The sequence below is a fragment of the Pseudophryne corroboree genome, chromosome 7 (assembly GCF_028390025.1).
Source record: "Pseudophryne corroboree isolate aPseCor3 chromosome 7, aPseCor3.hap2, whole genome shotgun sequence".
Taxonomy (NCBI): domain Eukaryota; kingdom Metazoa; phylum Chordata; class Amphibia; order Anura; family Myobatrachidae; genus Pseudophryne; species Pseudophryne corroboree.
The window spans coordinates 154,258,567-154,274,438 of record NC_086450.1 but is presented as its reverse complement, the minus strand read 5'-3'; the positions used below and the strand labels follow the sequence as shown (position 1 = coordinate 154,274,438).

Here is a 15,872-nt window from a genome sequence, read left to right as displayed (position 1 = left end):
CTGGTCAGAGACTTTGATTCAAGAAAAATAGGTACTGCAAAGACCCATGACCCTCAGACCTCCCCACCTTCCCCTTCCATTCCCATAAGTCTTTCCCAGTGAGTTGGCTACCCCAGACCTAGAGAACAATGTAGCCTCATACAAAATGTCCTTTTGCGGTACTTGGCTTGATTCTTCAATATAATGCAAACAATGTAACTGAATAATCCTTAGGATGGAGTAGAATAAACTTGATAAATAATCAGACTCTGTCCCAAAATGCCTGAAGTATTTTATTCTCTGCAGGGACGAACATCTGTGCAAAAAACAATGGAGGATGTCTACAAATTTGCCTGTATCGGGGTAATAACCAAAGGACGTGTGCTTGTGCTCATGGCTATCTAGCAAGGAATGGGATTACATGCCTAAATCATGAGGGTTACTTGCTCTACTCAGGAAGAACAATTTTAAAAAGCATTCACCTCTCTGATGAAACCAACCTCAATTCTCCCATTCAACCCTATGAAAACCCAGAGTATTTCAAAAATGTTATCTCCCTGGCTTTTGACTACAAGTTCAATGAAAAAGGAAACAATCGTATCTTCTACAGTGACGTCCATTATGGAAATATACAGTTAATCAATGATGACTGGACAGGAAGAAGTGTCATTATTGAAAGTAAGTGATAATTTGCCTATCTGGGTTTTTTTTTTTTTTTTTATTGTGGTGAATCTTATAGGTCCTATCTTGCACTGTTGGATAGCTGGTAGGGATGCCTGAAGGGTAGATGCTAGATCTAGGTGGGCCAAAGGACTTTTGATGTCACAGCCATGTGAACTTGAGAACTTGAGCCAACATTGCTCCTCCCCCTACTGTTACAGGTCACATGGTTGTGACATCAGAGGTCCTTTAGACCACTTAAATTTAGATGCAACCCTGGCTGTAGACGTGAAGCAACTGCTGGAAGTACTATTACTGTTATAGTACTTATTACTGCTCTATGTAATGCTGCACATGATTTTTCAACAGTATATTGCATATTAGGAGGTACTGTGATATTTTGTTTCAATGTATTTAAAGTTTCCTGTAGAGTTTATTAAATATTGCAGTTGCATACATATTAATGTATACATAAACTTATTTTTTCACAAAGTAATGACATTCAAACATACAATACATTGGTGAAAAAGCTACATTTATTTAAGCAGCTGTGCAAAGCCGCAACTAGACATTTTGGTGCCCTGTGCCAGAAATAGAATTGGTGCCCCCCCCCCCCCCCCACCATCTTGTACGCACACACTATAAGTAAAACAGGGATAGTGCGTGCCAAAGGCGCATGTCAAAGATATAGGGGTGTGACTTCATGGATAAGGGGAGTGGTCACAAAATTATACCAATTTATATTACACCGCACAGTAGTCTCCAATAATCAAATTGCACCACACAGTAGTGCAACTTATACACATTACACCAGATAAGAGCCTCTTATATACATTACATCATGTAGAGCCCCATTTCACACATCACACCACAGTAGAGCCCCCTTTCACACATTACACCACAGTAGAGCTGAGCCCCTTATATACATTACGCCAGGTAGAGCCCCCTTTTACACATTACGCCAGCTACAGCCCCCTTTTAAACATTACTCCAAGTGGAGCTTGTCAAATATTATTCCAGGTAGAGCCCCCTTTTACACATCACACCAGGTAGAGCCCCCTTTTACACATTGTGTCAGGCAGAGCCCCATTTTACACAATGTACCAGGTAGAACCATTATATATGTTACACCAGCTAGAGCCCCCTTATACACATTACGGTAGGTAGAGTTCCCTTTTACAGTGCCAGATAGAGCCCCTTTTACACATTGCACCAGGTAGAGCCCTATTTTACACATTGTGCCAGGTAGAGTAATATAAAATAACATTCTTATTTTATGCACTACTCATCACCTCAAGCTCTGTGACTGAGGGCAACTCCTTGTGGTGCAGGACACTGCAGGAGTCAGCTGGGGCTGGGAGAGGAGACTTCATCATGTCTCTCCCTGGAGACATTGCAGAGGGGGCGGATCATCCGGGGTAAGGTGGCGCTGCAAGCCTGTATAGTTGTGTGCTCAGCAGCAGAGAATAAGCTGAGCATACACCACCACATACAGCACAGTGCTGCAGTGGTGGGAGCTGGTTAGTGAGCAAGCGGCCATGCGGGTGGTGCTGCCAGATGGTGCTGACACACAAACTAGTTACAGCCCTGCAGCTGTGATATCAAAGGCCCTGCTTGTTTCTGTCCTTGCATTCTGCAGGGCAGTTTTACAAGTCTGTCACTAACAATTGGCTTAGATAGAGAAACACCTCCCTCCTGACATGAAACCTGCTGCATGCAGAAAAACATAATTGATAACTAGTTAAATATGAAAAGCCTGAATTATTTACATTTTGTAAGACATTATGATTTTTTTCCCCCTGAAAATGTTCAAAGCAGCTCCTACCCTAGGGCATTTACTGAAACAGGGCAAGGTTCAGTAATGTAGCTGTGTTGTTTCATTTTATTTACTGAGTAACAGCTGGGTGACTTGTTTGTGTGTGTACTGCACATGGCCACTACGGCATCTCCATAGGCTTGCAACAGAAATCAGCTCTGTGGGACCTATCCCTTGAAGTCACCAGAACAGCTTCCAGCAGCACTAGAAGATAATTGAATTTACCCAACATAGTATCAGAATATAGATGGCCAGTTATTCTCTCATTCCTATTTCCTACTTTTGGGCAGATGTATTAAGCCTGGAGAAGTGATAAAGCATTGATAAGTGCAAGGTGATATGTAACACACCAGCCAGTCATTTTCAACTGTCATTTTTCAAATCTGTAATGATTGGCTGGTGCGTTATCACCTTGCACTTATCACTGCTTTATCACTTCCCTTATCCGGGTTAATATATCTGCTCCTTTGTTTGCAAACTATTGTTGGTCTGCTAACTTGGTTCCTTTTTCCTTTGGATTATTTCCATTTTTTGGTTATGTCCCTAATGGACCACTAAACCTAAGAGTATTTAACAAAGTCAATGCATTTGTGGCTATATATTTTGATAGTGGGGGTTATTCAGAGTTGTTAGCAAACAAAAAAAGCACACTAATGGGCAAAACTTTGTTGCGCTGAAGGTGGGGCAGATGTAACATGTGCAGAGAGAGTTAGTTTTGGGTGGGTTATATTGTTTCTGTGCAGGGTAAATGATGTCTTCCTTATTCTTACACTGCAATTTAGATTTCAGTTTGAACACACCCCGCTCAAATCTACATCTGCCCCACCTGCAGTGTAACATGGTATTGCCCATAAGTGTGCTTTTATGGTTTGCTAACAACCCTGAATAAGGCCCAGTGACCACACTGAAGGACATTGCACATATGTGAGTTGCACTGTTTGCTTGATTTCCTATTTTCTTCACAATACTTTAAAAAGAACCCCCCCCCCCGTACCAAATATTAATAGTTTAATTATATATTGCACAACTGTGTGTATTTGATATGTGTATTCATGTGTATGGGATTATTACATATTTTTACTATAAATGTCAAAAATGGTGTTTGTTACACTAATTTATTATTATGTGTATTATTATTATTTTTTTTTATAAAAAAGTAAGCATGGTATTATACTCATGAGAACACTATCTCTCTAATTCCCTCCATTTATTACTTGTATATTTACCTGTATAATCCCCCTATAGCTTTAATGAGGTAATTGTCTGAATGCACTAGTCACACCAGAAGGGAATCAAGTATTAGATCCATGACAATGGTGGTCATTACAAGTTGTTCGCTCGCTAGCAGTTTTTAGCAGCCGTGCAAACGCTATGCCGCCTCCCACTGGGAGTGTATTTTAGCTTAGCAGAAGTGCGAACGAAAGGATCGCAGAGCAGTGGCAAACTTTTTTTGTGCAGTTTTAGAGTAGCTCAATACTTACTCAGCGCTTGCGATCACCTCAGACTGTTCAGTTCCTGTTTTGACATCACGAACACGCCCTGCGTTCGCCCAGCCACGCCTGTGTTTTTCCTGGCACGCCTGCGTTTTCCGAACACTACCTGAAAACGGTCAGTTGACACCCAGAAACTCCCTCTTCCTGTCAATCACTCTGCGGCCAGCAGTGTGACTGAAAAGCTTCGCTAGACCTTGTGTGAAACTACATCGTTCGTTGCATTAGTACGACGCGCGTGCACATTGCGCCACATATGCGTGCGCAGAAGTGCAGTTTTTTTGCCTCATCGCTGCAGAGCGAACGAAAGCAGCTAGCGATCAACTCGGAATGACCCACAATGTTCATTAGTATCACATTTGTGTGAAACCAAATTGAAGGTATCTGGACCCTGACTTGAGGGCATCTTTTGTCGTAGTCGATTTTGTGACTTTGGGGAGATTCAATCATTTTTGGGGGCGCTCTAAGTTATGGGCACCTGATAGAGCTATTCAATTGTTTTTTCAATTGGGCGTAACTCCTGCATGTTCCCATTACTTATCATGGCCAAAAGCACTGGGTTTAGCAACGTAAAGCAGCTAAACCCATTTAAACTATTGGACAGTTTGGGTGCCCAATATAGGGACTTTTAACTGATTTCATTCCGCTACTTTAGAATGGTGCAAGCAGAAATAATGGACGCCCGTGACACTTGCATCTGATTGGAACAACAATTGAATAGCTCAGTCAGGGTAACATTACTGGGAGCAACCCCAAAAAAAATTCAATCTACCCCTTATGCTAATGCTAGTATCAGCTCTTCCCCTGGTGTACAAATGTACATCTGAATGTGCACAGACAGAGACGCTCCCTAGTGGTCATTCTAGCACCCTGCACCTGTCACAACCCATGCAGTGTTCTTTCCTGCCTGCGATGCCACTCTCTGATCTGGTGATTCTAGCACACTCTGGTCTGTATCTCAGTGCTGAGATATAGAAGAGAGTGAGCTAGGACCACCAGAACAGAGAGCTATACCCAGTCAAATAAAAGGAACTGCACAGGCTGTGACATGTGCAAGGACCTAGAATGAACACTAATGCCCACTTTGTGATTTTTTAGATGCAACAATTACAAATAGTGCCTCATTAGACACTATAGTACCATCGGACGCACCATTGAAGCTGGCACCTGCCCCATGCTAGGGTCAGAATTTCCATCAGATTATGGCCCCCTCTGTAAGCAAGTAAGCATCTGACTTTGCAAACAGTTATGCAAGACTCCTGCAACATTCCCATAAGACAGTGCATCTTAGTAGACATCTCCCTGCCAATGTCGAGGAATGCTCAATACATTTCTGAGACCGTAGCCCAAGTGGACTTGGCCTGACCAGTCGGATTGTATTTTTGTATGTGTCTCAACTAGTGGGGGCATATGATGCCTGCACTGTGAAATAGTGGTCAGCGTAGGAGTCTATATTGATGTCTGTATGCTCCCAGCAGTCATTCTGTGCTCACATGCTACAACTGCAGTTAAGTCTAAAACATCCTAATTGGCCATTATAATAGTAGCACGCATGAGCACATTTTGTCAGTGACCTACTTGTACAATAGTTATGTTTCAGATCCCAGTACTTGATGCTGTTAACAAAGTGTTTGTGTTTATGCTTGATATCATATTCTCTTGACTCATATCATATGGACCTTGGCATTTGATAAATTAATTGATTTGTTGGGGCATGGAACTTGTATTCAATAATGATGCTTAGGCAGAGAGCCTATGCATAAGCTGATAAACATGAAGAGTTTTGTATAACTGTTGTTCTGGCTTAACATGGTACAACAGGAAGAGTACAACAAGATTACCTCATTTGTAGGCTAATTGATGTACAAATACATTTTAGAATATTCAGGGCTTTTTTTACTTTATTTTTGCAATATAGAAAGTAGCAAGGCATTTGAACAATATTTAATAACACATTGGTAGAATTACTGATAGAACTGATAAAACATTTATAGAATTGCTTACTTTGATGATGTCCTTTGAGGCAAGAAATACAATGGGGGGAATTCAAATATATCTAAAGTGATAGGAGAAAGAGGGGCGATAATCAAATGCCCCCCCCATTAGCGCGCTGATCACGCCCAATATAGTCGGGTTTAGGCGCGCAAAGCACCTAAACCTGACAAAAGTAATAGGAGCGATCATGTAAAGACCCGTTTGGGTGCCCAAACGGGTTTCTTTACATGCATTTCAGCTTGCTAGCCCAGGGAGTAGTAAGCTGAAATGAAGTTGTTGCGCCCGTCGGCAGTAACATTAGAATACTGCCGGTGGGGAGAGAACATTTGAGTCCGGCCCAATGTGCTGATGTTATGTTTGTTGTAGTAGTTGTAGTTTAATTCTTATTAAACAACTGAATGACTACTCAATGCATGAAATAGAGAATGATAGGATAATATATAGTGCATCTCCACCTGTGAGAGTCTAAAGACTGGCAAGACTTGCTGGACCTTTTAGTCCCATAGCAGCTGGAGAGACAGAGGTTGCCGTTCTCTGGTCTGAGCTAGAGAGGTCTAATTATGAATACATTTCCATATCTGAATTTAGAACCAAGTAAAACTTGGCAACAAAAGACTGCCTACAAACATTGTGATTTATTACAGGGTATCATACTGTAATAAATTAACTTCCTTTGATGAATGATTGACACATCTTGGTTAAATTCCTGTCTTTGAATATGAATTAGTTGTATAAGACACCCATTTCCTCAGTATACTGTACAGTATACAGCCTTCAGCCTCAATTCCTGTAATATAGTGAGCTGCATTTGGCAAGTAACATACATAGTAACATAGTAACATACTGTAGTATCTAAGGTTGAAAAAAGACAATTTGCCCATCGAGTTCAACCTATTTGTGGTCGCCTATGCAGTATTAATTTTGCACTAATTTTGTCTGATGCTGATGTCAGCCGTTGTGTTTTATTCCTCTTTTTCGTGTTTTTTTTTTTAAACTATAATGCGTGACTATTATAATATTATTATGCCGATGATTATATGTGACTAAAAAGTCTTCATTTATATGTTTATGTACTGTGTGTTTAAAGGAATTGTGTATGTTATGTACTGTAAGCTATTGCCTATTAGAAGACAACGTATAGTTTAAGCTAAAAGGACAATAAGGAATTAGGGTTTATGTCTCTGGGCCTAATTCATGTTTGTACACAAATGCAATTGCAATTTTCTAGCCTACGAAACTGCCAAGTGAAGCTACCGCTCTGAAATGAAAAGAGGCGACCCTAGAAGCAATCATAAACTCATTCACAATTGCGTACACATTCGTAACCTATACGCAAAAATGAGGGACATCATGTTTTTGTACATACGTGCTCACAGCTGACGGCACATACATGCCCAGAAAAAAGCTGACATGCCTGCGTTTTCCCAACCACTCTCTGTAAACTCCCAGTTAACACCTCCAAATGATCACTTCCTGTCAATCACTATTCCATGAAATCCTCATTGCGAGTGAGATCGCAGCGGTGCCGTCACGCATGCGCATTGCAATCGCAGCACATGTGCAGTCTACTGATAATAGACGCGATAATCGACCATTGCGTACAATCAAGAATTAGGCCGTCTGTGCAGTAGTATTTTATCATCTTGTTGTGTGTAGAATTGCATAACGTTATTTTTATATTATTATCAATGATTCTTATTCGTTATGCTTACTTGGGCCATATGTACGAAAGGAGAGTATTTAAACTGGAAAGGGTGCATTATAAATGAACAGGGCTTAATTCAGATATGATCGCAGCAGCAACTTTGTTAGCAGTTGGGCAAAACCATGATCACTGCAGGTGGGGCAGATATAACATGTGCAGAGAGAGTTAGATTTGGGTGGATTATTTTGTTTCTGTGCAGGGTAAATACTGGCTGCTTTATTTTTACACTTACAATTTAGATTTCAGTTTAAACACACCCCACCCAAATCTAAATCTTTCTGCACATGTTATATCTGCCCCCCCCCTGCAGTGCACATGGTTTTGCCCATTAGCTAACAAATTGCTGCTGCAATCAGATCAGAATTAGGCCCACAATGTGAGGGAAATATACCATACCTCCCAACTGTCCCGATTTTCACGGGACAATCCCGTTTTTTGGGGTCTGTCCCGCTGTCCCTCCCGCGGGCCGCAGTGTCCCGCAGTGTGTGGGGGCAGTTGGGAGGCTCCTGATCAGTCTCTGCTCTGCTCAGTTCAGAGCAGAGCAGAGGTGAATAGACGCTGTGCGCATGCGCACAGCGTCTATCCCAGTGATACAGAGTGACTGGGGGCATGGCCAGCAGCTCACAGTTCCACTGTGATGGAAATGAGAGGCGTGGCTCGCAATCGCATCATTCACATGAAGCCACGCCCCCTTCCCATTAGGTCACGCCCCTTTCTGGCGCTGCGTGCCGCATTCATCTATCAGAATGTTGGGAGGTATGATACATTACTGCAATGACACTATCAAATCTGATGTGTGTAGATAGATACATACGATCAGTAGCACTATGTGCAAGGAGACTTTTTGTGTTTCTGCTAAAAGGTTTCTCTGACGTCCTAGTGGATGCTGGGGACTCCGTCAGGACCATGGGGATATAGCGGCTCCGCAGGAAACAGGGCACAATAATAAAAGCTTTAGGATCAGGTGGTGTGCACTGGCTCCTCCCCCTATGACCCTCCTCCAAGCCTCAGTTAGATTTTTGTGCCCGACGAGAAGGGTGCAATCTAGGTGGCTCTCCTGAGCTGCTTAGAATAAAAGTTTATGTTAGGTTTTTTATTTTCAGTGAGTCCTGCTGGCAACAGGCTCACTGCTACGAGGGACTTAGGGGAGAGAAGAAAACTCACCTGCGTGCAGGATGGATTTGCTTCTTAGGCTACTGGACACCATTAGCTCCAGAGGGAGTCGGAACACAGGTCTCACCCTGGGGTTCGTCCCGGAGCCGTGCCGCCGACCCCCCTTACAGATGCCGAAGTTGAAGAGGTCCAGAAACAGGCGGCAGAAGACTTTCAGTCTTCATAAGGTAGCGCACAGCACTGCAGCTGTGCGCCATTGTTGTCAGCACACTTCACCAACAGTCACCAACTGTCACTGAAGGTGCAGGGCGCTGGGGGGGGGCGCTCTGGGCAGCAATGTATTATACCTTTTATGGCTAAAATACATCACATATAGCCCTTGAGGCTATATGGATGTATTTAACCCCTGCCAGATCTCACAAACTCCGGGAGAAGAGCCCGCCGAAAAGGGGGCGGGGCCTATTCTCCTCAGCACACGGCGCCATTTTCCTGCTCAGCTCTGCTGTGAGGAAGGCTCCCAGGCTCTCCCCTGCACTGCACTACAGAAACAGGGTTAAAACAGAGAGGGGGGGCACTTATTTGGCGATATGATTACATATATAAAAATGCTATAAGGGAAAACACTTGTATAAGGGGTTGTCCCTGTATAATTATAGCGTTTTTGGTGTGTGCTGGCAAACTCTCCCTCTGTCTCCCCAAAGGGCTAGTGGGGTCCTGTCCTCTGTCAGAGCATTCCCTGTGTGTGTGCTGTGTGTCGGTACGTGTGTGTCGACATGTAGGAGGACGATGTTGGTGAGGAGGCAGAGCAAATTGCCTGTATTGGTGATGTCACTCTCTAGGGAGTCGACACTGGAATGGATGGCTTATTTAGGAATTACGTGATAATGTCAACACGCTGCAAGGTCGGTTGACGACATGAGACGGCCGGCAAACAAATTAGTACCTGTCCAGGCGTCTCAGACACCGTCAGGGGCTTGTAAAAACGCCCATTTACCTCAGTCGGTCGACACAGACACGGACACTGACTCCAGTGTCGACGGTGAAGAAACAAACGTATTTTCCTTTAGGGCCACACGTTTCATGTTAAGGGCAATGAAGGAGGTGTTACATATTTCTGATACTACAAGTACCACAAATAAGGGTATTATGTAGGGTGTGAATAAACTACTTGTAGTTTTTCCTGAATCAGATAAATTAAATGAAGTGTGTGATGATACGTGGGTTTCCTCCGATAGAAAATTATTGGCGGTATACCTTTTCCCGCCAGAAGTTAGGGCGAGTTGGGAAACACACCTTAGGGTGAATAAGGCGCTCACACGCTTATAAAAACAAGTGGCGTTACCGTCTCCAGATACGGCAGCCCTCAAGGAGCCAGCTGATAGGAAGCTGAAAAATATCCTAAAAGTATATACACATATACTGGTGTTATACTACGACCAGCAATCGCCTCAGCCTGGATGTGCAGCGCTGAGGGGGCTTGGTCGGATTTCCTGACTGAAAATATTGATACCCTTGACAGGGACAAGATTTTATTGACTATAGAGCATTTTAAGGATGCATTTCTATATATGCGAGATGCGCAGAGGGATATTTGCATTCTGGCATCAAGAGTAAATGTGATGTCCATATCTGCCAGACGACAGTGGTCAGGTGATGCAGATTCCAGACGGCACATGGAAGTATTGCCGTACAAAGGGGCGGTCCATCGGACCTGGTGGCCATGGCAACAGCTGAAAAATCCACCTTTTGTTACCCCAAGTCACATCTCAGCAGAAAAGGACACAGTCTTTTCAGTCTCAGTCCTTTCGTCCCCATAAGGGCAGGCGGGCAAAAGGGCCAGTCATATCTGCCCAGGGGTAGAGGAAAGGGAAGAAGACTGCAGCAGGCAGCCCATTCCCAGGAACAGAAGCCATCCACAGCTTCTGCCAAGTCCGCAGCATGACGCTGGGGCCGTACAAGCGGACTCAGGTGCGGTAGGGGGTCATCTCAAGAGTTTCAGCACGCAGTGGGCTCACTCACAAGTGGACTCCTGGATCCTACACGTAGTATCCCAGGTGTACATTGGAAATTCGAGACGTCTCCCCCTCACAAGTTCCTGAAGTCTGCTTTACCAACGTCTCCCTCCGACAGGGAGGCAGTATTGGGAACAATTCACAGGCTGTATTCCCAGCAGGTGATAATCAAAGTACCCCTTCTACAACAAGGGAAGGGGTATTATTCCACACTATATTGTGGTACTGAAGCCAGACGGCTAGGTGAGATCTGAAATATTTGAACACTTACATACAAGCGTTCAAATCAAGATGGAGTCACTCAGAGCAGTGATAGCGAACCAGGAAGAAGGGGACGATATGGTGTCACTGGATATCAGGGACGCTTACCTACATGTCCAAATTTGCCCTTCTCACCAAGGGTACCTCAGGTTCGTGGTACAGAACTGTCACTATCAGTTCAGACGCTGCCGTTTGGATTGTCCACGGCACCCCGGGTCTTTACCAAGGTAATGGCCGAAATGATGATTCTTCTTAAAAGAAATATGGACGCTTTCCTGATAAGGGCAAGGTCCAGAGAACAGTTGGAGGTCGGAGTAGCACTATCTTAAGTAGTTCTACGACAGCACGAGTGGATTCTAAATATTCCAAAATCGCAGTTTTTTCCGACGACACGTCTACTGTTCCTAGGGATGATTCTGGACACAGTCCAGAAAAGGATGTTTTCTCCCGGAGAAGAAAGCCAGGGAGTTATCCGAGCTAGTCAGGAACCTCCTAAAACCAGGAAAAGTATCAGTGCATCATTGCACAAGGATCCTGTGAAAAATGGTGGTTTCTTACAAAGCGATCCCATTCGGTAGATTTCACGCAAGAACCTTTACGTGGGATCTGCTGGAAAAATGGTCCGGATCGCATCTTCAGATGCATCAGCGGATAACCCTGTCTCCAAGGACAAGGGTGTTTCTTCTGCGGTGGCTGCAGAGTGCTCATCTATGAAAGGGCCGCAGATTCGGCATTCAGGACTGGGTCCTGGTGACCACGGATGCCAGCCTGAGTGGCTGGGGAGCAGTCACACAAGGAAAAAATTTCCAGAGAGTGTGATCGAGTCTGGAGACTTCTCTCCACATAAATATACTGGAGCTAAGGGCAATTTACAATGCTCTAAGCTTAGCAAGACCTCTGCTTCAATGTCAGCCGGTATTGATCCAGTGGGACAACATCACGGCAGTCGCCCACGTAAACAGACAGGGCGGCACAAGAAGCAGGAGGGAAATGGCAGAAACTGCAAGGATTCTTCGCTGGGCGAAAAATCATGTGATAACACTCTCAGCAGTGTTCATTCCGGGAGTGGAAAACTGGGAAGCAGACTTCCTCAGCAGGCATGACCTCCACCCGGGAGAGTGGGGACTTCATCGGGAAGTCTTCCACATGATTGTAAACCGTTGTGAAAAACCAAAGGTGGACATGATGGCGTCCCGCCTGAACAAAAAACTAGATATTGCGCCAGGTCAAGGGACCCTCAGGCAATAGCGGTGGACGCTCTGGTAACACTGTGGATGTACCAGTCAGAGTATGTGTTCCCTCCTATGCCTCTCATACAAAAAGTACTGAGAATCATAAGAGGGAGATGAGTAAGAATGATACTCGTGGTTCCGGATTGGCCAAGAAGGACTTGGTACCCGAAACTTCAAGAGATGTTCACGGAAGACCCGTGGCCTCTACCTTTAAGAAAGGACCTGCTCCAGCAGGGGCCTTGTCTGTTCCAAGACTTACCGCGGCCGCGTTTGACGGCATGGCGGTTGAACGCCGGATCCTGAAAGGGCATTCCAGATGAAGTCATCCCTACCCTGGTCGAAGACAGGAAGGATGTAACCGCAAAACATTTTCACCGCATTTGGCGAAGATATGTTGCGTGGTGTGAGGCCAAGAAGGCCCCTACAGAGGAATTCCAACTGGGTCGTTTCCTACATTTCCTGAAAACAGGACTGTCTATGGGCCTAAAATTAGGGTCCATTAAGGTTCAAATTTCGGCCCTGTCGAATTTCTTCCAGAAAGAACTGGCTTTAGTGCCTGACGTTCAGATGTTTGTAAAAGGGGTACTGCATATACAGCCTCCTTTTGTGCCCCAGTGGCACCTTGGGATCTCAATGTTGTTTTGAGTTTCCTAAAGTCACATTGGTTTGAACCACTCACCACTGTGGACTTAAAATATCTCACATGGAAGGTGACGATGCTATTAGCCCTGGCTTCAGCCAGGCGTGTGTCAGAATTGGCGGCTTTATCATATATAAAGCCCTTACTTAATTTTTCATTCTGACAGGGCAGAATTGAGGACTCGTCCTCAATTTCTCCTTAAGGTGTTTTCTGTTTTTCACATGAACCAACCTATTGTGGTACCTGCGGGTACTAGGGACTTGGAGGACTCCAAGTTACTTGACGTTGTCAGGGCCCTGAAAAATATGTTTCCAGGAAGGCTGGAGTCAGAAAATCTGACTCGCTGTTTAGCCTGTATGCACCCAACAAGATGGGTGCTCCTGCTTCTAAGCAGACGATTGCTCGCTGGATTTGTAATACAATTCAGTTTACACATTCTGTGGCAGGCCTGCCAAAGCCAAAATCGGTAAAAGCCCATTCCAAAAGGAAGGGGGCTCATCTTGGGCGACTGCCCGAGGGGTCTCGGCTTTACAACTTTGCCGAGCAGTTACTTGGTCAGGGGAAAACACGTTTGCTAAATTCTACAAATTTGATACCCTGGCTGAGGAGGACATGGAGTTCTCTCATTCGGTGCTGCAGGGTCATCCGCACTCTCCCGCCCGTTTGGGAGCTTTGGTATAATCCCCATGGTCCTGACGGAGTCCCCAGCATCCACTAGGACGTCAGAGAAAATAAGATTTTACTTACCGATAAATCTATTTCTCGTAGTCTGTAGTGGATGCTGGGCGCCCATCCCAAGTGCGGATTGTCTGCAATACTTGTACATACATAGTTATTGTTACAAAAATCGGGTTATTCTTGTTGTGAGCCATCTTTTCAGAGGCTCCTTCGTTGTTATCATACTGTTAACTGGGTTCAGATCACAGGTTGTACGGTGTGATTGGTGTGGCTGGTATGAGTCTTACCCGGGATTCAATATCCTTCCTTATTATGCACGCTCGTCCGGGCACAGTATCCTAACTGAGGCTTGGAGGAGGGTCATAGGGGGAGGAGCCAGTGCACACCACCTGATCCTAAAGCTTTTATTATTGTGCCCTGTCTCCTGCGGAGCCGCTATATCCCCATGGTCCTGACGGAGTCCCCAGCATCCACTACGGACTACGAGAAATAGATTTATCGGTAAGTAAAATCTTATTTTTTCATGTTTTAGTTTACGAGGATTATGGTTTGTGTCTTTTCTTTTTTGTTCTGATATACTGTAAGTAAAGGCAAGTACTGTAGATAATAGTTGTTTAAAATTTAGACTGATAGTAGAGGCAAAGAAAATGCATGGAAACTGTAAGTTTTCATTTCTGAATGCAGGACATCACTATTTATTTTCATGACACTCCTGGAATGTGAAAGTACGGCTTTCTGTGAAGAATGGATCTCTAAAGCAGGGGTGGGGAACCTGCGGCCCTCCAGCTGTTGTTGAACTACACAACCCAGCATGCCCTGCAACAGTTTTAGCATGGCCAAATAGCAAAACTGTAGCAGGGCATGCTGGTATGTGTAGTTCAACAACAGCTGGAGGGCCAAAGGTTCCCCATCCATGCTCTAAAGAATTTATCTGCTGACTGAGGACACAACACATTCAATTAGGAAAATATCCATGAGACATTGGGGGTCATTCCGACCTGTTGGCACGCTGCCATTTTTTGGCAGCGCAGCGATCAGGTCACTACTGCACATGCGTATGCACCGCAATGCGCAGGCACGTCGTACGGGTACAAAGCGGATCATTGCTGAGCGATGGATTTAACGAAGTATCCATTTGCACAGCTGATCGCAAGGAGATTGACAGGAAGAAGGCGTTTATGGGTGTCAACTGACCATTTTCTGGGAGTGTTTGGAAAAATGCAGGCTTTTCCAAGCGTTTGCAGGGCAGGTGTCTGACGTCAATTCCGGGACTGGACAGGCTGAAGTGATCGCAAGGGCTGAGTTAGTTCTGATCTACTCAGAAACTGCACAAGCTATTTTTGTACCGCTTGGCTGCACATGCACCCTTGCACAGCAAATATACACTCCCCAGTGGGCGGCGACTATGCGTTTGCACGGCTGCAAAAAGTAGCTAGTGAGCGATCTACTCGTAATGACCCCCATTGAACATTAAAACTGGCAACTTGTCCATTTCAAACTCAAATGTCCTGTGTGGGTCTTCTATGAACATAGCCTTTCACTCTTACTTCATCATCTGAGTCTACTGTGTAATCTTATATAATTGTGCAATGATACTTTGCCACAGTGTGACACCTTGGTAAATACTGTACACATCTTATCCAAGTCCAGATTGGCCATCTGGCACTTCTGGCAAATGCTACAAGGGACGATGGACAGGTGGGCTAGTCCATCCATGAGATGGCCTGGTCAAGCAGCTCTGTTTCCCAGCACTCTGCTCAGCTAGCATGCTTAGTCTGGACCATGCTGCAAGGCTCCACCCAGTAACATAAAGCAAACCCCTATGAGGTATGACCACACCCCTTTTCTGTGCATGAAAACCAATTGGTGCATCTTTAGATACACTATTGAAACTTGCATCAAGCACTATAGCTGGTGTAGTTTCAATTATGGGCTCACCCATAAGATGGCCATGAGTACTGTCAATACATTTATGTAAGTTAATGTTTTAATTATAAACTATTTATAAGACCATGGTTAGATACAAAATACTCAGTGGAGGCCATTTACAACTACTTCCAGGTCAGGGGCCTGCTATGAATCCAAAATGCTATGTGAGTGTTAGTAGCATATTTTAAGAGAGGAGTGGGCTCGTGTACAGTCTCTGTCCAGACTCCCCTCCTCTCTAGCTGACAGTGTTTGAGTGAGCATTAGTAGACTCTGGCACTATGCAGGTCTCCAGGAAAATGGTGCGGTGGGCATTTTCTTATTACACATGCGCAAAACACTGTGCCATTTTCCCAGTGATATTT

The 15,872-nt window shown here is 44.6% G+C and overlaps 1 protein-coding gene across 1 annotated transcript in view; it reads left to right on the top strand.

Moving 5' to 3' along the window:
• Positions 1 to 15,872, top strand: part of LRP1B (LDL receptor related protein 1B) — a 1,835,733-nt gene that overhangs the window by 1,281,162 nt on the left and 538,699 nt on the right. Inside the window, exon 41 of the mRNA XM_063932605.1 lies at positions 286 to 657. Within this exon, the coding sequence (XP_063788675.1) occupies positions 286 to 657 (372 nt within the window). The remainder of the gene's footprint in view (positions 1 to 285; positions 658 to 15,872) is intronic.